Source organism: Anser cygnoides, chromosome 1, assembly GCF_040182565.1.
Source record: "Anser cygnoides isolate HZ-2024a breed goose chromosome 1, Taihu_goose_T2T_genome, whole genome shotgun sequence".
Classification (NCBI taxonomy): domain Eukaryota; kingdom Metazoa; phylum Chordata; class Aves; order Anseriformes; family Anatidae; genus Anser; species Anser cygnoides.
In genome coordinates this window covers 98,500,136-98,526,017 of record NC_089873.1, presented here as the reverse complement: position 1 = coordinate 98,526,017, position 25,882 = coordinate 98,500,136, and the positions used below count along the sequence as shown (strand labels likewise).

Sequence of the window (25,882 nt, the reverse complement as noted above, 5' to 3'; positions counted from 1 at the left end):
AGGATATGTTTTAGTTCATTAAAGACGTACATTAGACAATTACTTTATATGCTCCTCTCCTATTCCTTCCTCCTTTTTAGTCTTCAGTTTTACAGGTCTCCTTACAAAACACCCAATCTTACAGAGGTTTATGAATCTCCATAAAGTTGCCATCTTTTTTTTTTTTTTTTTTTTTTAAATCTGGGAGAAAATAAAAACACCCTCTCTCCCCAAGATATGACACAGTTAATTTTTGATCTCCTCAAGGGACTGAAGCACAGCATCTCTATCTGTGCTGGATAAGACAGCTATTTGTCTGTTTGCTATTGTTGTTTGCTACAATTAAGGCAAAAGACAAGCACATCAAACATGTCACAAGCTCACAAAATGCAATGGGTACCACCCCTTAAATTCATCCTCTTCTAGCAAATATCCTGTTCATGGGTGAAAGGCTCTGTTATGCTCGCAGAAGTGACATGACGTTACATCGTGCCATCATTAGTCAGGTGTCCATCAGAAGGAATGTGATGCAGAGTCCCAGGAAATGATTAGGGTTGTTTATTCCAAGAACCATTTCAAACCCTTCACCTAACCAGTCCTGTGAAGATGCGGAGACCAATTAGATACATACAGCAGAGTCAGATGAGATGTTAGTATTATTCAATCAACAACTCCCCCTGATTTTTTTTCCTTTGTGGAGAATGAATGAGTGCCAGGTGCAAGCTCAACAGCTACAGGCAGCTTAGTTGCAGGGGGAGGCACCCTCTCAGCAAACACTAAGAGAAATCATTTTACATTTTTCTGGGTAGCACCTGAGGTTCTACCACCTAGAAATGAAGAACTCCAATCAGAATGACAGAAATAACCAATCTTTATATAGTTCTGGCCACCTGTAGATCAAGGATGAGTTGCTTTGTTACTTTACAAATGTGGAAATAGAGGCACATAATGGTGCAACAGATTTCCTTCAGATCACCTACCTCCATATCAGCAAAGAGCACTGAAATACATCCTTAAGATGTGCTTCTCAGTGGTTCTATTTATTTTCCAAGCATTGTCTTCCATTGATAGAAGAATTTTATTGCTAAAAGAACAGCATTTGTGCTAGTTTTTCCCACCGACAACAAAGCCAGCAAAACTTGGGAACTAATTTCACTAGCAGTTGTAGTTAACCTTGGAGGTTAGCATCCTAAAGAGGGAGGGCAATCCAGCAGTAAGTGCAACTTCCACTGACTTGTAAAACATGATTTTACTGCAGTACTGCTGGGGCAAAACATTCAAAGAAGTATTACTTCTGATGTGGAAATCCCATGAGATTCTAGAAATTCCAGAAAGTAGGTTTCAAGTCGTTTCTCTGACACAAGCATCAAGTTCAGATATTAAGGACGCTTGGCTCAAACTTTCTCGTTGGTTAAAATAGAAAAAAAAGAACACACTGATAAGGGTATCCTGGAAAACCACTAGAATGCTCTTAGTGAGCAAGGAATCAGCAAGTATATAAGCATGCATCTATTCTGTACAACTTCTGCTTCTCAGTGCAGAATCTCTTGTTTCAATGTATTGTGGAGAGGTTATGTCTTGCAAGTATCTTGTAAAAGTGAGACTGCTGCTATGCAGCCCCAGCGGAGCTCAGGGCAAGTGCAAAGAAGAACAGTGACTTTGTATTTGCCTGTGTGTGGTTCTCAGCTTCAGCTGAGAAATGAATGAAAAAATACATTGGGGCTATTTGGAAAGCAACTGGCTTGTACTTCTTCCAACCTTAGAATGCAAAAAAAACCTCCTTCAACTTAATCAGAAGAGATTTGCTACCAAAGGCAGAAGGTCTCTATGGTTGCCACAATGCTGTCAACAGTCACAGTCATAAGAAGGTCATAGTGGAGATGTTCAGAGTTAGCTCCTAAATTTATTCAACACTCTTAGTCTCTGTTTAGATAGACTGAAGCTACCGCAAGGTCGAGCTTCTCTCTAGTGCAGACTGCAAGCTTATAAATGCAGGCTCAGGTGTGTGGACCAGCCGCATATTACAGAGTCCCCAGCACTCTGTTTGCCTGAACACGCCTGGTGAGTCGCTGGGTCAACAAGCATGTTTATGCAGGCATCCAGTTCACTCTCTGAATGGCAGCCACAGGGACAGGATGTAAATGTGGTGCATGGTCTTTGGTCCCAAGACCAGCTTCGAAGCAGTGCAGGCACAGCTTTAGTTTAAACTGTGTATCCTCTCCAGCTCCCAGCATGCTGGTTTTCCTAGTCTTAACAGTAAGCACATTCTTTATCATGCTACTGTCAGAAAAGTAGATCTGGAAATTGCATTGTGCTGGACCCTGCTTCAGTATCAGTTGTGCATAGCTTGAATTAACAAAAGAGAAAAGGCTGCTCTGAGTTACACCAGGAACTGATTTAGATACCCTTTTTGCTCCTTACCAGATGCTTTTCCGTTGCCAGAGAGAGATTGACTGAATCGGGAAGTCTGACCCTTCATAGATAGCTCCTGGATAGCATTATGCAGCTATCTTTTGCAAATGAAAATGCGTTGTTTTTCACAGAGAAGATCCAGACTAGGGCTGTAATCAACATAATAGAGATTATAATGGAGATACCGAGCGCAAAGGAACCTTACAAGTTTTTTCTTGTTCTCCAGATCCTAGGTAACACACACAGACTTTGCAGTCCAACATCAGTATGTGGGGGTTGTTATGTCCTAGTATAAGCACAAATGTGAGTATTATGGCATCTTTGCCTTGCTACCAGTTACAGGTCTTCTGATGCTAGAAGATATTCAGAGGTTATAGTCAGTTTTTCTTCTGCTCTCTTGCCTGGGCAGCTTGGTTTGTCTCTATGGTCACAGGTATCTCAGCAAAGGCAGCAGTGTATCAGCCCCTTATTCCGTGGCTTTCTCCTTTACATTTTGCAGGGGCGTTGTCTGAAAATAGTCTTGTAGAGGAAGGGAGGAAAAAGAGGCCATCTGCAGCTTCAGCTGTCAGGCTGGTGAAGACAGGGGCAAGGAAGGTGTAGATTTAGATGACAGATGCCCAGACAAGTGGCAGATAAGTGGGGAACTTGGTGACAGAAAATTGTACGATGGAAATAGAAAGAATGAAAAAACAGGCTATAACTTCAAAAGAAAAGGAAAGGGATCCGAGTAACCAACCCCAATACCTTGCTATGTTGGGCTTTGCTTGGGGTCTCTAAGGTTGTGCTTCAAATTGGTTCTGAGCTTAGGGAGGCCTCCCACATTTCCTTTTTCTCTGGATTCTTTGTAGGGGTCATGAGCTGAAACCTCCTTGATATCTTCCAGTGACCTCTGCAGGGCTTTGGGATTCTCCCGTCGTGCACTGCCTGCCCCAGCCCTGCTGAGGCTGGCCAGTGCCCACACTCACAGCAATGCCATGCTGCTGGCTCTGTCTGCCTTGCATTCCCAGGGTGCTAATTCCATGGGCAAGGTGCTTCTCCCATGGAAGAGTCAGTCTCACTTTGGGTGACAGAGAGGTCTCATTTTATGGGTGGCAGGCAAGGGCCCTGCTGGTGCCTGCTCTTCTCATGAGGCAAGCCCTCCAAATGAGGAGAAAGTCCCTGTGCTAGAGATCCGACAATCAGATGAGTAATACAATGGCATCTGTACATCTTCTTTGTCACTCTTGACTTCTGTCTGCTTCCACCTGTGTTTTACTGGCTTGGACTTGGGGCCATACATGAATGTGTTGCTGGGAGGAGTGGAGGACAAAGAGAAACACACCCAGAACCCCACTGAGCTCTCTTGCAAACCCATTCATTGTCTGCTGCTGCAGGTGTCATAACTCTCAAGAGTCATAAAACCTAGAACTTCTGAGTAGGACAAATGGAAACACTTTTTTCAGGTCAGGACTCCAGGTGCTAGGGCATGACCACTATTGCCTTCTTGGAAAGACGTGGTAGAGAAAAACCCTGTATCCATATTTTATGGCTGAGGAAGCAGGTCCCAAGAGACAGTATCTTGCCCAAGCTACACAAGAGGTTTGTGCTTAATATGGTTGCCCTCTTCCTGCCCTATTCTCCCCTCCTGCTGTTGATACTTGGTCTGTGATTCCTTATCATAAATAAGATTTGTGAGCTCTTTGGGGAAATGGACTGTCTCTTCTCTTATGCTTGTGCAGCTTGTACAGGGGTATAAATAATAATAGTCATTAATGCTAATAATGTGTTTTTTAACCTCCTGATCATCCTCTATCTGATAAAATAGAAACAGGAGAGAAATCTTGCTTTGAAAAAGAAGCTACTGGCAGAAACTCTGAACATTGCAAAAGCTGGCAGAAGTCAGGTATAGTGCAAACTTAAGGCTGTCTCCTCATGTTTTCCATTAAATGAGAGTCTGCAATTGCATCACAGACTAATTTTCTTAAATAGTAGGTAGGCTGCAGACTCTTCTCTGGTCAGTACGCTGAGTTTTTTGGCACAGTCTGTGTAGAGGTAAAATGTCCCTATTACACAAGCTACCTGGTCTCTTTTCTCCACCAGTAACAGCTGGCAAATCATTTTCACCTGTTACTTTCACCTCTCTCATTCTTTGTTCACCTTTTCTGTCTTAGCACCTGGTATCAATGGTTTGAAATCATTCCTCACCGTCCTTCTGTATAGCGTCTAGAACAACAGGACCTGGTCTCATTGAGGACTCTGTGTACACCTCTAAAACACAACCAATAAATAGCACTGGAGAATATATTTGTATACACAATACAGAGCAAGTAAGGGAAAGGGCTGTCTTAAGATTTCACTGTTGAAGGGACCAAATCAGTGGCCACTGAGTTCGGTGAGTTTTTCAACTGTTTTTATTGGGCTTGAGAGCAGGTCTTCAGTGATGCATAGAAACGTGTGGAGCCCTGCCTACACAGAAATTACTCTGCATTGTACTGAAAACCAAGTGTTTTCATGCCACACAACTCATATAATATTTTCCAGGACCTGTGGTTTGGCCAAATGAAGTCCAGCTTAATGCAACCATGCTCGTAAGTTTTCTGTTCCTCTGGGTAATGTTGTCCTCACCACCACAGGCTTAACTTTATTTCCAAGATGCAGTGATATTGTTGTTCTGATGGCTAAAGACATAAATGAACGCAGATTTTTACAGAGAAGGACTATCATTTATTTGGCTTTATATTGCTATAACTATGTATAACTATACACTTTTGGGTGTGCAAGCCCATATACCTGGAAAGCTGTTTAGGTTTGGTTTGGTTTTTTCAGCTATATTCTTTAGTTTAATAAAAGATATTGCCTCTTCCTACAAACCTTGCCTCACATTATTTGCCTTTCAGCTCTCTATCCACAGTAATTTCAGCACTGGAACTGTTAAGAAAAGGCACAAATTGTTTCTTCCACTAATCATAAAGCACTCCCCCAGTCCCAAGTATCTTAAACAACCAAACCCTTGCTTGCTCAAGCTTTCAAAAATAAAAACAAAATAATAAAAATCCATCCTTGGGTAAGAGACTAGGTCTGAAAAATATCAGCCTGGGAGTTTGTAATTTCAAGATGTTATGAAGCACTGCAAGGAGACTCTTGCAATGGGGATGCTCACACAGCCCAAGCTCTGTCTGCCTTCCAGCCAGCCAAGTGGGGACTCCACAGCACACAAAATGGCTGTGGAGAGTTCACCACTGTCCCATTACTCTGTCCAGGAAATGTTAGGCTGTCCAAAAATGTGCAGGTCAGCTCTCATTGCAGATAGTGAGACTCGTGTTTGAGTGACACTCAGCAGTCTTGGGTCTTCCTCATGTCAGGCAGATTGGACAGAGCTTGGTCCAACAGGTACAGCGGGCAAATGGCCACATTTCTCTTTCCTGCTTTGCCTGAAGAACAAAGGACACGTACAGGGGAGTATAGACGTACAGTCATCCTACATCAAAAATAGCCCACAATATATCTAGCAAAGTCGACAAGCCTTAGTTTAAAGGTGGAAGTACCACCTGGGTAGCACAATGCATGACTTGGTGAGACCATTGCTTAGGAAGCCAGGCTGCAGAGCACAGAACCACCTCCCTATCAGGTGCAGGCTTCTTTAGCCTCAGCTGTGGCAAAGCAACAAGCTATAGCTGGGGCAAAAGGCTGCTTATGGGTAGAGAAAGAGGAGCTGGGTGCTTTTTCAAGAAAACGTCTTTGGTGTAGTGCTGCTGGAAGAAACAAGCCCTGAATCGCAGGCAGAGGTAAGCTCTGTGTTGCCAAGCTTTGGGGGAGATTTAAGGACCAGAGGGCTGCAAAAACAGTCTTGAAAGGTGCTCTATAGCCTTGAGGGATTGTTCATTCCTCTACAAAGGCCAGTTAATGCTGTATGTGGCAGGAGTTTTGTAGTGTAAACACCTGTCCCTTTGGATTGTGAATTTACTGATGATCTTAAGGGCTGACCAGAATTATTACTTTCTTTCCCAGCTTGAAAGAGCTGACTCTTTTTCTCACAGAAAACATAACAACTCAAAAAAGAAAAAAAAAATCTGCTTTTTTTTTTTTGAGTGCTAGCCAATTTTGTTTTTCTTGTTGTTCACACTTACAGACTTCTAGCAAAATCTTGCAAATATTCAAAGAGCAGAGACCCTTTCTGCAGGACTTCTTATGTGCATGTGTGCCCCAGAGGCTGGGTTCTGCGTGGCTGTGTTTCAGGCTTTTTCAGGATAGCTTGGATGAGGCTCCCATTGAAGAAGAAACTGGTTCCATGGATGCAGCTCAGTAGACATGCTGATAGTGTCTGCTGTTGCATTCATTTTATATCTAATTACGTGACGATGTCAATGTGTGTGTACACAGCTGCCAAATGCTTTTTGTGAAGTACCCTTTACGTGCTCCAACTTGTAGAGGATGTAGGTATGGTATGCCTAATGCTGAAGAAACCCTCTCTGCGGTTCTTGCTGCACTAGTTCACGTAATGCATTTGTCTCCAAGGGTTCTCAGTTCCGTCTGCGTTGTGTCATCGCATAGTTGTTGAAACTAAATAAGGATTCTTTTAATCTTTTCCCTCCTTCAACCACCTCTTGAGTGTTGCTGCAATCTCATTAGCTGGATATTTCTGTGGATTTTTACTCTATGGAGTCGCTATATAACTAAATACTACCTTCCTTGGATTCTGGGCCTGGCATTTATTTGTTTGGAAAGACTTCTTTTAGTTTGGTAGAAGACCTGGTAGAAAATCTTTCCTTGAAGAAGCCTCAAAAAGACGTTCTTCCTTCTTTGATGGGTTTCATGGAAAGATGGTAAAAAGGAAGAGAGGTGGAATGGCACGGGAAACAGTAAGATGTAAAGAGAAACTGAGAATTGGAGAGAATATAGATGAGGAATATGAAGTGGCAGCAAGGCAAGTAGGGTGGGAATTAGGGTTTGAGCAGAGTTGTCTCTTCCTGAATATCAGACTGTAGGTGAATGGGAAGCATGAATGCTGTTTTCTTAGCCTACATAAAGGAGCCTAAACAGATGTGAGACTATTTATCATGGTCCTGATGCACTGTACATCCCCTCTATAAGAATTCACATTTCTGGACACTGTGCAGTCCTTGACCTTGGACAGTGGTGGGTTACATAGAGCCACATGACAAATGACTATTTCTTGCTGAGAGAACATCTCCTTCCACTCCCTTTCCCAAGATCACAAGCAGCACACGCCACAACATTCTTCTAAATCACAATAAAATGTGCTATTCATCATAGATGCACTAGTCCCAAAGACATGCTGTGAAACCCATGGATACAATAGTCAAAATAAATAGTAATACACGTATGTCAGAGACAGACATGTAGGACAGGACACTAAAACATTCAGGGGAAAAAAACACTGCTGGGTAATATATGGCTCTTGTCTCATGTTCACTTTATCAAGCTTTGAATTTCAAGACCGCTAATTCTCTTATGTAAACTTTGCAAAATTTGCATGGCCAACTGTGTTTTCAATACTACTTCTATTAAATGTAAAAAAAAATAAAAATAAAAAATAACACAGCCTTTTGCTAATGCAACGTGATATTTGCACAGTTAAATAACAGTAATTTGAAAAAAATTCTAATGGAAAAGTTGTAAGTTCCTCTATAAACTTCAGCTTGCCTGCTTGACAATTGTTTTGTGGTAGGTTCAGTATGAAAACTGAAAAGAAAATATATGTGTGCTGCGCAATCAAGTTAATACTGATATTGCACAAAGGGACAAAAGTGAATTTGAAATAGAAATGAAAGTGTGAGTGCTTAAACAGTTAATAGCACAAAGCACATTTATTTATTATAAAATGGAGAAGCATCCATGTACAGTGCATCTAAATGCATCCACTCAGCCTTAATGAAATACTTTTACTATGCATTAAAAGTAGCCATCTTTCAATCATCAGAGCTGTCAGAACCCAACCTCTTTTTTCCCTCTCTAAATGGGGTTATAGATATGCTCTTCAATAGCTAATATGTCTATGGCTCATCTGACTTTTGAATTCGGGGTAAGTGAAAGAACTGCGGTAATTCAAAAAGAAAGGGAGAAAGAACAATTTAAAAAAAGATTTTGGTTTATGTATTTAGGGAGAGTTGAGTGTAGTTCTTGTGTCTGTTTTTGTTCTCACAGTCTGTAGGTAGCTGAGGGATTTGGCCACACAAACAGCAGACTCACCTTTGGCTCTAGACCAATCCCGGAGAATTTCAGCCCACAGAATCTGATACTCCAGCTCATATTTAGTAGCCTAATGTCCTGAGTAACCCTGCTGGTATGACTCAGCATGAGTAAGGGAGCCAAACCCCAGTCCTGAATGTTTTTGAAGGTTAGGATGATGTTGAATAGACCGTAAGAAGCAGCCGCTTCTCTTCTCAGTTATATTGGCTTCTCCGGAGAAGTGTAAGATGCTGTTATTGAAAGAGTGCTGCTTCCTTTGAATCTTCTCTCCATACTTTTTAACTACTGCTGTCCTTTCAAAATGAGAACAATGCTGGGTTCAGCATTGTCTTGCCCAAGTTTCATCCCTGTGCAATTATGGTCTGGAGCAGATCTTATTTTGATATTACTATTATGTATTTCAATGTTGCTATTATGTTTAGCTCAAAGACTCGAAAGAGGACTGGACCCAACAGGCCATGGGATGTTCATATCCAAGGTATGACATAGCTATGCAGCTGAAAGGTGTAGATCATGGGATCATGCATGGAGCTGTAATTGGAAGTCTGTAGGGAAAGTAGACTTTAAATGTTTGCATAATGCTGAAGGTGGTAAGGTTGTGGTGTCCTGTAGGATTGTGTGTGTGATAGGAGAGAGATGGTGTTACGTATGTGAATGTGTCTAGGTAGGATGTTGGGATACCTGTTTGATAGCATGAAAACATGCATGGTGCTGGGGAGATTGTGAAAGAGCACAGATGGATATAAAGCTGTATAATCAGCTTTATGTATCAGATGTAGATGTTGGGTATTGAGGATGATCAGTGGAACTGGTGTGGTATTAAGGTGCTGGCCTAGCGAGTCCATGTGCTACACCTTGGTGGGGATTCCTGCAGCAACGCTTAAGTGATGACAATCAGTTTGTACGTTTTTGATTTGGGCACAACAAATTCCTATGAGATCTCATGGGACAAGTTGATTTTTCTTGCATGTGCCTTCTTTCATACAATAATTTGTTGATATCAGAGAATGAAAGCCATTTAAAAGGGAAATCATGAAAAAGCATGATCCCCATCTTGCTGGAGTTGATTTTAATCCACTCTAATATTTTAGTTTGGTTTCCTCGGGAAATGAAGCATACGATAGTACATGTCAATCTGTTTGTACATGTGTTGTTGTTCCTCCCAGCCAATCTCAACCACATTTAAAAGAAGGTGAAAGTCTGGAAAGAAACTTTGCACCTGTATGTTTCTTAATTATGGAAACTATGGTGATTAGGCAATGCCTCACTCTGTTCACAGGGGGAAAGGCATGAATAATGAAGGCAGCAATAACCTGGCAGCAGCCAGCCAGTCCAAATGGTATCTGTGTTTTGTGTTGCAGTGTGCATTTTGGTCCACTAGGAAACAAGCACATGTTTCTGGACTACCCACAGCAAGCGGTTTCTTTTTGCTGCAGGGGATGTCATAGGGATACTATGGGATCTGGCCACGGGAAGGCAGGCTTTCTGCTTTCTTTTTGCGGAACAGCTTGTTTAAAAGTAGACTAAAAAGAAATATTTCTGGAGCGGCATTTCGTCTTTAGTGGCAAGAATCCCCCACACGCCTTTCCTATGAATGCATGGTCACCTTCGTGTCCTGGTGGGAATCTCAGGGAGACTTTCTGTCTGCAGCACCAGCTCTGGCTGTATTTGCAGAGTGGAATTTCTTAAAGATTTGCTAATGAATCACAGAAGACATAGGACAGACTGGATTTTTAGCCAGAGCAGATGAAACTGCTTATTACACCTGATGGTATTTTCCTCCCTTGAGTTGTTGTCAACTCACGACCAACGGTGAGGACCCAACACCATAACATTGCCATCAACCTCTCTTGCTCTCCACCTGCAGGCCCTTCATTACCTGAGGCTTCCCCAGGTTTCGTGCAAGCCTCTGAAGACCCTTCAGTAGGCCTTGGTGACCATGCGTGTAGAAGGATATTTTGCCCAGTGGCTTTTGCCTGACCTTTCACCCTTCAAGGGGCTCATCTGCGGGTGGCAAAGCTGCATCTGTGATGTGTAAATTGGAAATTATCTTCTAGTAGTGGCATCTTTACAGGCTGCTATAGCAACTGTGGTGAGGGGGCAACATGGCCCATGGAGGGGCTGCCAGATTGTGTGGCCAGCCCGCCTGGACTACCACCTTGCAGTGACTTCTCAAAGGTTGCGTAGTCGCGCTGTCTCTCTGTCCCCATCTGCAAAAGGGCACCTTCTTTTGTGAAAAGCCTGGAGAGTGACTGATGAAAAGCCCTGTGTGAATGTTAAGTAGTACTTCATTACTGCTGTTCCTCTCACCAGAAGCAATGATTTCGGGGGCAATGAAACTACAGGAGCTAATTACTCCTTGGGAAAAAAAAGTTCATCTTGTGTACGGTAGGAGGAACCTGTGTTTAAAAGGAGACGAGTAACAGGAGAAACCTTCTGTGAGCAAATGGTGGCTTTGCAAGCTGGATTTCCTACACAGAGTGATTTCTTCTGGTCCCTCTGAAATCGCACAGAAGTCATGGGAGATCCAGTGAAGATTAATGCAGCCTGATGCTTGCTATTTTTCCTGGAGGCCTTGGCAGTTCTGTAATTACAATCAGTGCGTCTGAATCTCCCTCTGGCCCTTGCATACTGCCCAGCAGTGACACCAGCATCAGAAAAGACCCTTGCTTCAGGATTTGTCAGGCAGAACTCTGCTGAGAAATCAAACCTGCCCCGCTGCGTTCCTCGTCATGGCGATGAAGGACGCGCTCCTCCTTTGCTGAATAACTTCCCCATGTCAGCTGAAGCCTTAGGGACTCCTGAGCCCAGCATGGCTCACAGACTTTTTTGATCCAAGAGATACGTTTTCAGAGGAATGAGAGAGCCATATTTCTATAGCATAGCGTATATATTTATATATATATATATAAAAATAAAATAAATGAGCAGGCTTGCAACACTAGGTGGCAGAGGTGGGATCTTTTCTGCTCAGAGCACTGTCCTATAAGGCATTGCTTGTTTAAGTACAGTCGCATTTAGTTGGAGCTGCAGGAGAGAGACAGAGAGATTCTGTGTTTACAGCCAGCGCAGGCTACGGCGAGCATCTAACCTGGCCCCCCCTTCTTCCAGCACTTGAAGGGGAGAGTGCGAGGCTATTTGGGAATCTGGCCACCACGGGTCAGCTTTCTCTGCGACTGGATTGTCAGAGCTGGTAGAGCAGAGCCCAGGGGGACTGAAGGGAGACACAAATCCCATTTTATTTGAGAGGGGAAGAGGAAGAAAAAAAAAAAAGAAATTGAGAGAGCAGAGAGAAGCCAAGAGACGGAGAAAAAGGCAGAGGAAGCAGAACGAGTGAGAGAGAAGCATGAGGACCTACTGGCTGCACAGTATCTGGGTGCTGGGATTCTTCTTGTCCCTCTTCTCCTTGCAAGGTATGTGATGAGTTCTTTCGTGCCACCTCGTCAACCCCCTTCTCTTGAATTGAGGCTGATGGACTGAGGATGGATGGAAACATGGAGCTGGAAGCTGGAGCTATTTAGATCCCTCTATTTTCGACACCCCCCCCACCCCCACCTCCCCCTTAAACCTTCCCCCCCTCAGGAAATAAGCCAAGGAGAGATCTCTGTTGGTGAATCCTATGGTTAGAGGGCACTGCATGTGACTGACTTTGCTGCTGTATTCGTGCTTTTGCAGAGGGGGAGATTTTTTTTTTTTTTTTTGGGGGGGGGGTGTATGGGAAGATTTGCAAAGGAGAGAGGGGTGGGTGGATGTGGGTATCCCTTCCATCTACAGCCACTCAGCACTTTGGATCACAAGTACTGATGCTCCTGGATTCCTCACCTTCCTGAGGAGATCAGTTTTAAGTTTCTTTTTTTTTTTCTTTTTATTTCTGTTTTGTTTTATTTTATTTTATTTTGGTTTTGCTGGGGGAGGGAGAAGGTTGGAGGAGCCTCTATGCCTCTTTGCAAAAACACTATGTCCTTCCGCTCCACAATGGGGGGGAAGAAAAAAAAAAAAAGAACGAAAGAGGAAAAGATAGGAGAAGGAAATTTGTTGGGTATGGGGTTTTGTTCAGTGGAGAATTGCCAGCTGGGTTTCTTGCTTTAAGAGCCAAGTGTGAGTACAGAATTTAGTTTGAAGTGATGACAGACATGCTAGCTGTTTTTGAGATGCTTTCTGTAAACAGGAGTTAAGGGTTAATGCATCCCGTGCTGTATGTATAAATACACATCACACATGCACATATAATCATAGCCCTGCAAATCACAGCTTGTACATGATCCATGCTCACTCACACATAGCAGTGGTCCTATATATGTACATACATACTCATGAATATAGCATGGAAGATAAATAAACTCGCGCTGGCACATAACAGCTCTAGCTCCCTAGCACATGCAGTTCCTGGAGTGCCAGTCTGCTTCTCTCTTGCTCACGTTCGCTCTTCCTCTCCTTCCTTCCCTCCCTCCCTTTAGCCTTTTCTTATGCCCTCTTTCCATCCTGCACGCTGGCTTTGGTGGTTGCTTGCAACATAAAACCCCGTGCCTGTCATGCTGCACTGGTCTTGCAAGCGCACATGCATGTACACATACATGGCACATGTGTTCTTTATTTGTATATCCACCTATCTGGCCTTCCGTCTTGCACGGTCTTGCATTCACAGTATCTTGCACACTTAGGGGTATCTCACTGTGACTGTCTTTACCTTTCACACTCTTGTGTATGCTGTAGTGCACGGAGATGTGTCCAGTCACAGCATCTGCACTGCCCTTTTGCTCCTACTTTTACACACAGTTTCACACGCACTGTCCTCTTCTGTTTTGTGTCCACTAAGCAAATCCTCGTACAGGCACGCTCCCTGTCATGCACATGCTTTCTGTTGCAGCCTCACATTTACCTGTCACTATTGCGTGCGCTCGCTGCAAAATCCCTCATTTTCTCCCTCTTTCTCACATTTACTGAGCGCTCCTTTTCACGCGATTTCCCTTCGTCTGTCTCTGTGTTGCATACGCATGCTTTTTCACTGTTGCATATTTTCTCTCAAACTTGCATTCTCTGAATCTGGATGGTGAATCTGGCACCTGCACCTTCCAGCTGACTTCCCCTGTGAAGGGGCTGCTTCTGACAGGGTAGGAGGATTTCTTCAGCACACGGGATGCACGCAGGGGGAGAAGAGACCAGTACTTGTGTAACGTAAATAGCTAGTGTCAGCAGTGAAGTTGAGTAGCTCGATGTGAACTTCCCTCTGCTCTGGAAGAACAGGCACAGACCTCTCAAGGAAGATGGGCAGGTAGCATTGACTCTGAACATTGCCCCGTCTTTGATGCTTGTTTCCTGGTCTGTCATCGATGGTGCTTGCTCCACATGGTGTTTCCAAGTCAGAAGCCTTCCCCGAGCTGTGACTAGAGCATCCTGATTCTAGCACAACCAGGAGCTGTTTTAATCCTTCCTAATATCTGCAGCTTATGAAAGGCCCGGGTGCTGTATTACCCTTACCTTCTGTTCTAGTGAGTTACTATTGCCACAGTTCTATCAGCTGCATCTTTTCTGATTTTTGAAGGCATTGAGGAAGGTCCTCTGAGGACTGCTTTAACAGGTACCCTCTGGGAAGGCAGAGGCAAGGCAGTTGCCCTCTCTGGGTGTTGAAACGGGAAGGGGGGATGGGGGAATTGCAAACCTGGAGCTGCTTTTTGTACTGCTCCCAAACTTCAGATGTGGTATAACCCAGCCCTGGTCCACTGCTGGGTGGTTCCATAGCCAGCAGTATCTTCCTTTCCCACATCTGGGGGTGGGGGAGAGGATGGCGAAGCCAGAATATTGGGGCTGCACGGGAGGAGCAGAGCACATCGCAAGCAAGCCCAAAGACATTTGAAGGAGTTAAAAGGGAGTGGGAAAGTATCGTGCCCCTTCTGTGTGTGTGGTTTTGTTTTTTCCCCTTTGGTTGTTGTCGTGCTTTTCTCTCTTTAAATAAAAAAGGGGGTGGGGGGTGCGCTTATTTGGAAGCTGTGGTAACAAGCCTTGAACCTTTCTGTAACCCTGCTGAGCACAGCTCTGTGGAGCCCTTACCCCAGAAAACTGCAGTCGTGTTTGTGACAGGCTGTGACCCCCGTCGGACCGCTTCCAGTTGTGTCCCTCCAGAGCCAGGCAGCCGAGCCTGCGAGCTACCCAAAACTTGCCCGTGCCTCCTCTCCCCCCTTCTCCTCGCTGTCCACTTGGGGGTGTACCAGTGAATGCAGAAGGAGCTCCTGGTCGTCTGCTGCTCTCCCAAAGCCACCACGCAGAGGGGGGTGAAGAGGGATGAGGCTGGTGCTGCCAGGCTGAGGCTGAATAGCAAGCGATGGGGGGTGGAGGCAGCACAGTGGAGGCTGGCAGGAGACCCACGGGCTCTGCTGTGCCAAGAGACCGAGGCAGGCAGCCTCCAACACTTCTGCCAGGGGACGTGCAGTGGGTCGCCTGCCCCTTGCCTGCCTGGGCACGGGGGCTTTGGCAGAGACAGGCTTTGCCCCCTTCCCCATAGGCTAGAGGCTCTGATTCCTGCACAGCACATCTTTTTTTTATACTGATCATTATTTTTCTTTAATTATTTGCTTCAGGCTTCGTGCGTTTCCCTGCTGCTGCACCTCCAGTCGTGGTTGAGGCAGGTGGCTTGGAGGCGGGCCGGGTGTTCCTCCTGCGGGGTGCACCAGCCTTGCTGCCCTGGGGGGGCTGGAGGACTAAAAGTACCTGCACACCCCAGGGATGCTGGTGGGTGGGATTTCTAGTGGCGTAACGTAGCTTTTCCCCTGAATGGATTTGTCTTGGTGTGCCTCATAGCTTCTGATAAGGATCAGACTCCTGAATTGAAATCAAAAGCTGATTTTTTTTCAACACCACCACCCCCCTGAAAAAAAAAAAGGTTGGGTGAGGAGGAGAATAAAATGATCTGGATCTATCAAAAATTGTATTTTTGATCATTCAGAAGAATATTTTATTGGTGATTTCATTTTTACCTCTTATTACTCTAAATTAGCTTAGCTGCCAATATGAAAAGTTATGCTGAATTCCCCACTGAGTTTTTTTATTTAAAAAAATATATATATGAATGCCCTGACAAATTATACATTTTCTACAGCATTGCTTTATGCTGAAAATCCTTTTAAACAAACTTTCCATTGAAAAAATAAGAGCTGTTTCAAATCTGCAATTTACTTTTAAAAAAAGCTTATTTTAACAAATCTTCCCTGTAACCCTATTTCATTGTTTAATTGCATGAGACTGTTTGTTTAGTTTTTTTAATCATTAAAATACCTATGCAGCCAATTTATTGAAGTAGATGCTTTCAGAAAGGACATGCGGAATTGGCCTGCGTAGTACTGGCAGCATTTATTTATGATGTATTTTTTTTAGCTGCTCAAGGGTATTCATAAATGGGGAATGAGTCTGAGAGAAATCACAGTTGCATTTGGGTAAGTGGAGTAGGATGCCTTAGGTTGGTATGCAATACAAATGTTATCTGTAAACTCTCATGCTTTATAACGTTAGTGGGTAATGCGGGTGTGAAAAAGGATGAGTTTGTTAATGCACAAGGTTTGTGCGATCTGTATGGATGGAAGCATGTAACCAAGTGTTTCTGTGCTGATAATGTGTAATGGATGAGGAGAACAGGGAGAGGAGGAGCAGGAGAGTATGTGTGTGCGAAGAGTGATGTTGTAGTGTGTGTAACAGTGTGTGGTGATTGTGATGCGGATGGATAATGTTCAGACATTGCTGACTGGAGAGAAAAGTCCTTACCTGCTCTCTTGAATATACTTTCCTTCCTATCTGTTTCCAACTCTCTCTGTCAACTGAGGTAGGGGAAGCTCTCATGTGCTGGACTGTATCGATGAGGAAACGATTCACTCAGCTGCCTTGCATTCCTTTAAATGATGAAAAGGTTCAATACTTTAAAAAAAAAAGGGGGGGGGGGGAACACTTCTTGTAGGTTTAAGACAGGGAAGAAGCAGAGAAGGCTCTTTATCTGCAACGAGGGAGCATTAAAAGGATATCCCAAGTGTTTCTTCTAGTCCTATCCCAATACTTGCAGACCATTTGAGTCAACACTTACCACACCAGTAAGGACCCATTGTGTATTATAAATCTAAGCGTTATTCTACATACTTTTTATTATGATAATCAGAAAATCGCTTAATCTTTTAGTCTTTGAGATCTCCTTTCTTGTGAGGGTTTTGCTAACCTTCCTATAAATGCCTTAGTCCCTGTGTTTGTGGAAGCTTCTCTCTAGACTGTGAGTACCAATGCATGAGTGGTCTCAGGAGGGGATAAGTCCTCTGAGAGTCACTCTTTGCACCTTCTTTTTGTCCCAAAAGCATTACATCCCTCTTCTAGCCAGGTGAGGAATATGGCAGCTGCCATCCTGTGTTGATGGCAGAGCCAACGCTTTAGAAGCTCCCTTCCTTCTTGTGTGCCTCCTGTAAGCCTTTAGGTGCTCCTTGCTTTGTTGGTGGGGACTGTACCCTTCACTCAACAATTTCACTCTGTGCAAGACAAATTTGCGTAGGTAATGGGTTATAGCAGCAAAATTAATGCATGGGTCCACGTGTGATGTAGCCCATGGTGAGCTGCAGCAGCTGCTGGGTGCTCTGTGTAGGGACCTCGAGGGGCTGGTGAGGCAGGCAGGGGACTGGAGGCAGTGCTGGAGCACTGCCTACTGACCCATGTGTTGTAACGTGAAAATGGATGACAAAAGCTGATTATGAGTGAGTGAAAGGGAAGCTGCCTTTCCTGGGCAGATCTGAATATCTGATGGGCTTTCTGGTGAAAGAGGATCAGCTGAGGCTGCTAAAGGACTTATTCTCATGACTGAGTGAAATTTGTTGTACGACCAGACAAAGGCATCACAGAAGAGTCTGGGGAAAGTCCTCCATGTGTACGTTTGAATATGTAGACGTGCTTTGCAAAAGATGGTTTCCTTCACATGCAGCTGCTGGGAGGATGTGGAGCTTTGCTGCCTGTGACCCCCATAGGGAGCATGAATTTTGCCTCTTCAATATCCTTTTTCCTTAAAGAACTGTGTGCCATAGCTTTGTGTTGTTCACAGCCAGTCAGCAATGGCTTTGACAGTTGATGTGCTCTTCCTGCTGTCATTTTTGTCTGGGGTAAAATGAAAAATACCATGCACAGCACAGACAATCTTGTTCCACTGTGATAAGGAATAGATAAGGGCAAGATGAAGATTTGTGTGGGTGAGCATGTGAGACAAAGCCCTCTCCTGGTGTCAGGGAAGGACAAATATCCCTGTAGGTAGCATGGAAAGGAAGAAGAAATGCTGGGAATTAGTGATTCTTACAGGAACGAGTGGGAGATATTTTTTTTTTTTTTAAATGGATAAATTCAGGCTTGATTCTGTGCTATGTTCTTGCACTGTGGTGCTCAGAGGGCTGTGAGCAGGAGGACCGTGGGACTGGGGTCATGGCTGTTGCCGAATGACCTGGAAGCTGAGGCATTTCCCTATGAGCTCCCTCCAGCAGGATGCCTGCCAGAGGGGGAGCATTGCACTGCTCATCTGTATGGAAGGAAAGGGAATGGCAGGGGCTTTGAATTCTCTGAGCTGAAGGAGTATTCTTCCTGGCTAAGGTGTGCAGACCCTCACAATGAAATGTCTTACTGACCATATTGCTGTGTTGAAGTCCACAGGAAAATCCTGTGACTACTCACTGAGGGGGAAAAGACCCTTTACGTTAGATTTGCTTACTGCTCACTCATAAGTACAGAATATGATATGCTCTGGTTTGCAGCTGCAGGGGTGCTGGACTTTGCTGAATGGTATTTCTGGGAGAAGATGGTTTGGGGAGCAACGCAAGGATTTACATATTGAGTTAAGGCAGTTTTTTTGTTTGTGGGCTGTTTTTCTTTGTTTCTTTTTAAGAAAAAAGGTGTTAGCATGAGAAGGTAGGCTTCAGAGGAAGGGTCTTAGCTTAAAGCAAGGGGGAATATAATTGGATCTGTGGGCTCACAGACAGGGCTTTTGTGGTTCCTAGCTTATATAAAGCATACCACAGAACCTCTTTTGAAGATGGCTTATTCTTGAAACCTGCTCCTTTCCCTGGGGTCTGCCTCTGTGCTACCTAACGGATGCATGTTTCCTCATTTCTTTGAGGTTTGGCAGAGTGCTCCCACAAAGAGAGATGGCCTCTCCCTTTTCTGGTGATGTGTTCTTGGCTGCTGGGGGAATCGTGTGGCAGGCAGCACAGGAGCAGTGGGATGAGGGAGGGAGCAAGTAAGGAGACAAATGGAAGGCTGTGGAGTTTCCCAACCAGGAAATCGATAGCATTACAGCACGCAGCCACTGGGATATGAGTATGCAATGTAAGTGGGTAATCACAGCTCCCTCCCCTCTGCTCCTTAGCACTTATATTGATGGCGAGTTGCAGGCTGAAACCAATTAATCCTTACAACATGCTGGGACAATAACTATTAATATTCGCCTATGTGCTCTCTTGCTGCTGCATCTACGTGGAGCCTGGATGTGCTTGGCCCTTAGCAGTTGACCCAAAGTTATATCATGAGTGAGGGCAAGGGTTTCTCTGTCCACTGGCCTGGCCAGTGCACTGCATCGCCTGACTTCCACTCGCATGGGTGTTGGTGAAGCTGACCATGTGGATATACATTTGAGTGCCTGACAAAGGAGGTTTTTGCCTGCAGGAAGGAAGGATTTTTTCAAGGGGCATCTGTGGAGTTTTTGATGTGTAAATGTGTTTAGACTTGTGCCTTTGTGGCTCCATCTACTTGTATGAATACCTATATGTTTGCCTTGTAAAGCTATTTTGTTGCACCATGGGATCACTTACATTACAACATCCAATTTTATTCATGCCTATATATAAGGTCTGTATGTGAAGCTCTGATCAGAGGCCTTTCAATATATCTACTACAGCTCTTAAGAAGATGCATGTGAGAAACAAAATGATGGTGGGTGGTTGTGATTTTTGTGCCTGTGACAGAAAATGCATAAGTTGCATGGTAAAGATGTTTGTGCTGTGTTAACAAATGTGGTTCAGAGTTGTGTTTTGTGCAAGGAAGGTGTTATGAAATGTTAGTTCAGTAGGTGAATGCAGCATGATTATTGATAGGGATATCTGTGTAGCTGTATATGGTTTTGGAGTAACCATTATTCACAGCAGATTTGCATCCTATCTTGACATGGCAAGAGATTGTTGCAGTGAAACAGAATTGTTGCTGAGGCTTGGCTACCCCTCCTCATCTTTCTGATGGCCTCAATGTAAGGCGGTAATTTAGTCATGCTTCAGTTACCTGTGCATGAAATACAGGGTAGAGAGGACATGCTTGACTCCTGCACTTTCGTGGGAGACTTTCTGAGAACAGAAGGAAGAGGATGAAAGGAGACTTTCTTGCACATGCAGACTACACAATTTTAATTAGACTGACATATTCAAAAATGGTACAGCGTGGCTTAGCCAACCTTTCTTATGTAGCTGTGCTATCTTGCACTGTCTGAGCTAAAGATTCCTTGGTTGAATGCAACCTGAACCAGCAAACCAGCAATTATGCACTTTAGCTGTACCTACAATCAGAGCCCTGCAAGTTCAACTGCATCAATAGCAAGAATTTTGTCCAGTATAGCTGTATCTTGTCAAGTGTCAGGTCTAGCTAGCTGAGTAAAAGTTAGCAGGATAGACCTATACGCAGGCATGCCACTATGAAATGTTCTGTACTTGTTCTAGGTATTCTGTGTGAGGGGGAAGTGATTTGTACACAAGAGCTTTTGTGCTGGAGCTGTGTTAGAGCTTATACCAACAGTAATTTCTCAGTGTTTTTTAAATAAATAAATCTTGAAGTAGCTGAAGTGGTGTAAGAGCTGCCCATAGCCTAGGCCTACTAAGGCAGGTAAGGTGGGTAACAGCGAGAGAGCTGACATGAGGGCACAGACCCCCTTATCTGTTTCCGTGTATCCTAGGTGCCTGCTGGTGACTGGTTTGTGTACCCTCCAGCAGCCAGAGAACTGCAACAGATCAGGCTGTTTAAAAACAACATCACAAAAAAAAAAAATCAAATTCAGGCTGCAGCATGAGGTAAATGAGCTGTGGCATTGCCCCAGAGGGACCTAGAGTTAAGGTCATCAGTACAGAGTTGTATTTCTTCTCTTCTTGTCTATGTGCACAGAGGAAAGGGAGAAAAGGCCATTCTAGCTGGCCTTGCTCTGTCCCAGTGTAAAGCTTTGTAGCTGCAGGCTTTCTTTCAGGCTTCAAGGGAGCTCTTATGGCCTCTGCTTGCAGGTTCTGCTCACACCCTGATCAATCTGAAGAAATTTTGGTCTCTTTTTTTTTTCCTGCTGCCCAAAACAACACCAACAAAAAAGTGAAATAAAACAGCCCAAGCTCTCCTTGGTCCTGAGGTGTTGCTTGAGCTGCAGTGAAGGAGTAATGACAGTGTGAGAGGTGCTGTGGAGACAGGACACTTCGAGCCCCTGCTTTTGTTGCCACATGGCAGAGATCCTTAGAGTGCCATTTTTTAGGTTAATGCAGGTCTGGGCATCCTATGTGAGAAGAGGTTTTGAAATTGTTACACATGAAGGGAAGGCTCGAGAGGACCTTACTCTAGAAGAGCAATTGAGGTAGAGCTGGTATCTTTTCTGCACGCCTTGGCTATCCCATAAATGTTCTGAGAGCTGGCAGGAACCTTGTCAGGCTTCTTTTTGAACCCTGCCTGAAGTTCACCAGAAATTTGTTGAAGCAAACCAAGCAGATTTGCATAATATTTCTGCCTCACTGAATTGGCATTTTTCTAAGAGGAAGAAAAAAAAAAAGGTGTCTTGCTGGACAAATTCCAACTCAAGTTTCAGGAACAGATTAAGTTACAAGTGCTTAAAGGCTTTTCTGCAATGTGTTATCTTCTGTCATAAGATTACATCAAAGTCTCAACTATCATCTAAAACAAAAAAAGTTCTGAAAATTGTGGCCTTTATAGGTGTGATGAAAAACTTGAAAATATAACAAGAGTGTAGTCACTAGCTGGTGTCTGTCTTGAGCCTGCAGACAGTTAAAAGAGCATCCTCATGGATGTATCACCCAGTTTATTTCTCTGGCATGCTAGGTCTGAATTCCTCCTGCTAATAACTCCTTGGTTTTCAATCCAGCCAGCAAAGAGTGTGGTTGTCCTGGCTCTCTCAGGCAAGGTTCAGATGCAGTTTCTGAGGAAAATGCTCAGGGAAACCACCGTTGCCATGCTTGCCTCAGTGGCTCAAAAGTAGGAGCAGCACTTTTCTGATGGACACTGCCTGAAAGGGCTGGAATTGGAGCAGTATGCATTATGTAGAAGGATTTTAGGTCATGGCTTGTGCTTGTGTTGGAGAATGGGTACGTTTGTTCAGTTTGGCTTGTGACCATTCCTAGACAGGCTGGGAATTGTAAAAGAGGAGAAAATAATGCAGAAAATTCACAAGAAGTCTCCTTCAAGCAAACTTTAAAATCTGTAGAGCTGATCTCCCTCAGTTTTGTTTGGAGTTGGGTTTCTCTGAAAGAGGCCCAGCTGATGTCTCTGGGGAGGGAATGTGTGTGGTGTGGGATTTGTGTCCTGTAGTGATGCTGTGCCCGAACCACGGGGTGAGCCTGTGTATGTGTCTACGTGTGCATGGCACGTGTGGGGCCCGTGCTGCGATCACTGGAATTGCAGTCTAGCCAGATAACAAGCTGTTGTTGTTTACAGCACTTGGTTCCGGGCACTTCAATTCCACAAAGATGTAAACAAAATTAGAGGGAATTCAGAGGATTGCAACGAGAATGATTAAGGGGCTGGAGGGACTGACTTACGAGGAATGCTTGTGAGAGCTAAATATATAGCTGTTTGGTTAAATGACTAAAGAGGAGCTATGCTAATGATCTAGGCTTACTGGGAAGGCGTGAAGAATTGTCTAGTGTGGACTGAGAGCTTGAAGTGTCTCATAGTAGAAAATTTGGAGGAGGGAAGAGGGAAAAAAATGGCAGGAGTGGAAAATACTTAATGGGTAGAAAGAGATTAGGTGGCAAAATAGCTTTGTTAAGAAATGTGGTGGAATTGCTGTCATTTGGGACATCTGAAGTTTGGCTGGGCAGAACCCTGGAGAATAATCCATGCACTACAAGCGTGAAAAGGTCCCTTGAGAGACAGTCTAGATGCCTTAATAGATTTTTATGCCGTCATTAATTTCTGAATCACAGCTAATACTTTCAGTCTGACAAAGAACCATATTCTTTAAAGCATTTTACTTTCTTGCCTTGCATTATTCCTGCTGTGGCACAGATCCTGGCCCAAGACAGACTCATGAGGAAGTCTTCTGCTATATTAACAAAAGTGAAATCCTGGGTGTTAACTGCTTAACTCCTAAGACTTTTTTTCTTCCTTTCTTTAAATGGTTTCTTTTTTCTTTTTTTCTTCTTCTGATATGTAGGCCAAGGCAGCCTGCTGGGCACCCAATAAAACGGTAGCCCAGTGTCTGTGGCCATAACTTTGTCCTATCAGATGTGCTAGACTTTTTCAGGTTTCCTGTTGTGCTACCATATAACACATCTTTCTCTCTCATATCTTTTCAGTATAACTGAGTAGTGGACTAGTCCCTCCAGGCTCAGAAGTTGACTGTGGTTGAGCTTGTAGCTTTCCTGGCATGTCACTGGAGCTGAGGCACCCCAGGGCTCAGGGACAGAGGGAGGTGGACTTGTGAGGGAGGTAGAGATGGGAACAAGATGGTAGGAGACGATCAAATTGATTGATGGAAGGAAAATCAGCCAGCTTGTTTGCTCTTATATTGCTTGTAACAGGAACTAAATAGTGAAAGCTAAATGCGTGGTTTTGACTACCCAGTTTCCCACTTTTTGGGGGAAAGAGAATAGCCTGAATTATTAGAGTTTTGTAGTGGTTACTGTGCTGGCTGGCACCATGGACTTCCAGAGGCAAAAGGTAATGCAACATGAGTGAAACAGCCAGGGTACATAATAGGGATTATCCGGACTAAAGATTACTTGTGCCACGGATGCAGACCCAGAGAGAGTTCATCATAGTTTATTAGCTCAGGTACAGGACTATGCAAATTGCAATCTGTTTCCTGGGCAGGAAAGCAAGAAGCGCTATTTTGCGTTGTATGCAGTCCAGACTAGGAAGTGTTGCTGGATCTTTCCCAGTCTGCGGGGCCAGCTCGAGGGTCTCAGCAACACATCTGAGCAGTGCCCCGGAAAAATCTGTAGAGACAGCTGAGATGGGCTGGAAATTGATGTTTCTTAGCTTGGACTTGGCATTAGCCTCAGTACGTGCAAGGTGGCTGTTGGTAATGACATCTCTACTCCGTGTTCCCTAGCTGAGTGGGAGAGCTCGTTAGCTCAGATTCAGTACAACAGGAGTGCAGTTGGGCTCTGGCTCTGAAACAAGGACAAGGAATATTCCTAGACTTGAGCTGTCTGTGCTGAAATTTCTGATTTTTCTGTTATGACCTCCTTTTTAATGAAATATGGAAGTTTTGGAAAGAATACAAAATCCCTCCTTTGCTTTAAGGAGAGTTAGTTTGCCCCATTTATGCCAGAATGGAAAAACTGGGAGGTGTGAGAAAATCAGTTAAGGAGGAAAGGAAGAAGTTTGGCAACTCCAGAAGTGAAAATTTATATTGGCAGAAAAAAGTTGCTGGTGGATGGTAGGTTGCGTGTTCACGAAGTTGGAGAGCTTGAAATATGGAATCAAAGACTAATGGTCCTACTGTTTACTGGGTATTATTTAGGCAGTCTGCACGCCCTCTAGTGGCGTAACTCATGGAGGGGGAAAAGTGAGCTACTGCTGCTACCGTTAATCAAAGGCAATCTCTTCGGCTTAAAAAGCTACCCTAGGTTTGGAGTCTGAAGGATGAAGGTTCTCCAGCCCTCATTTGCTGCAGAGAGAGGTGTGGGATGGGTGAGGTAATTTGTCTAGTAATTGTGTTTGTTGCATGCAGCAAATGGATTCGTTACAGCACCTTTTAATCATTGTTCCGTTGGATTTTGCTAATCTCATTCAAACCCTGGTAAGAGTGTTTGTCACTTCACACCCCGTTGTTGAATCAATGCATGACACTGCCTCCTTCTGTAGATATCAGTACAATGTCATAGCCACGGGAGGCCCTGAAATACATTCCTGCAACTGGTTGTATAGGATAGAGCTGTGGGGTTGCACAAACTGTAACTCTGAAAGGAAGAGAGACACTGAATGCTGAAAGTAAGAGGGCGATCAGTGGAAAACTTGCATATGCATTGCTGTGTGCTGAGTTTTGGGAGAAAAATCTAAGAAGTTCAAATCCAAAATCTACAACAACCTAAGCATCCATTCTCTAAAAATCACAGTCTAGTTATCTAACAACAGCACTGCTCAGTAGCAGTGTTTATAGGAAGGGAAACTCTTTCCAAACAAGAAACAAAAAAGTAATTGGCTTGCTTTTTCACTTCATTCAGGTATGTGAATAAAAAGTGGATTGACACTATTTTAGTAGCTACTCTTGTTACTAGTCAGAGTTGGTGCTGTAAAAATGATTGCACAAAGACACTGAAACAGAAGCTTCTTGGGGAAATGGGGATGTTTAATAAAAACTGGCACTAGAAAGGATTTCTCATGACTTATATGGCTTTTCTGGAAGGAGTAAAGACTGATCCAAGCCAGTGCAATATGAAACATCCAAGTCTACGTTCCTGCTCCAAAATGGAATGGAATCTGGAGTCTGATCATCCCGCAGTTCAGAAAGCACACAAATCCATGCACTCTGATCTGCTTTGGAGATGACTCCTTTCTATCCAGGTCCTATTTTTGTTTACCAAACATGTTGGAGTCTGAGATCTGTGCCTTCTAGCATTCAGTCAGGGGCTTGCATTAATTGCTAGATAGGAGGTGAACAAAAAGATCTTCACCTGCCGCAGAGACATAAGAAAAGAGCTCACGCTGCCAAAGGCGTGTGAGTTCCATGTCTCTTGCTTGCTGCGCTGGAGGCCAGGCTGCAGGAAAATCTTCAGCTTGTCATGGTGGATGGCCAGGAAATGTTGGTTAGCTCTTTGGGCAGAGGCAGCAGCAAAACACAGCCCTTGCAGGTATTTCAGCAGATGATACCATGAGGATGGTGCTGTGTCTGTAAAACAAAGACCTCCAAATTCCTGCCCAGATCCCTATGCATTGCCCTCAGCAGATTCAGAGGGTAGCTCTGCTGCATTTGTAGAACGTGCATTGCTACGTTTGCCCTGCTGCCTCCAGTCAGTATGGCTCAATGCTTCTTGCTCCTGGTGTTGGCTTACAAGAGCTGCAAGCAAGGGAGGTGCCTGCCTCTTTTCTTTCATAGCCCTGCATT

General features: G+C 44.1%; 1 protein-coding gene across 1 annotated transcript in view; it reads left to right on the top strand.

The window, feature by feature from the left end:
- Positions 1–11,575: 11,575 nt before the first annotated feature.
- LSAMP (limbic system associated membrane protein) overlaps positions 11,576–25,882 on the top strand; it is a 965,491-nt gene continuing 951,184 nt past the window's right edge. Inside the window, exon 1 of the mRNA XM_013183738.3 lies at positions 11,576–11,993. Within this exon, the coding sequence (XP_013039192.1) occupies positions 11,927–11,993 (67 nt within the window). The 5' untranslated portion in view covers positions 11,576–11,926. The remainder of the gene's footprint in view (positions 11,994–25,882) is intronic.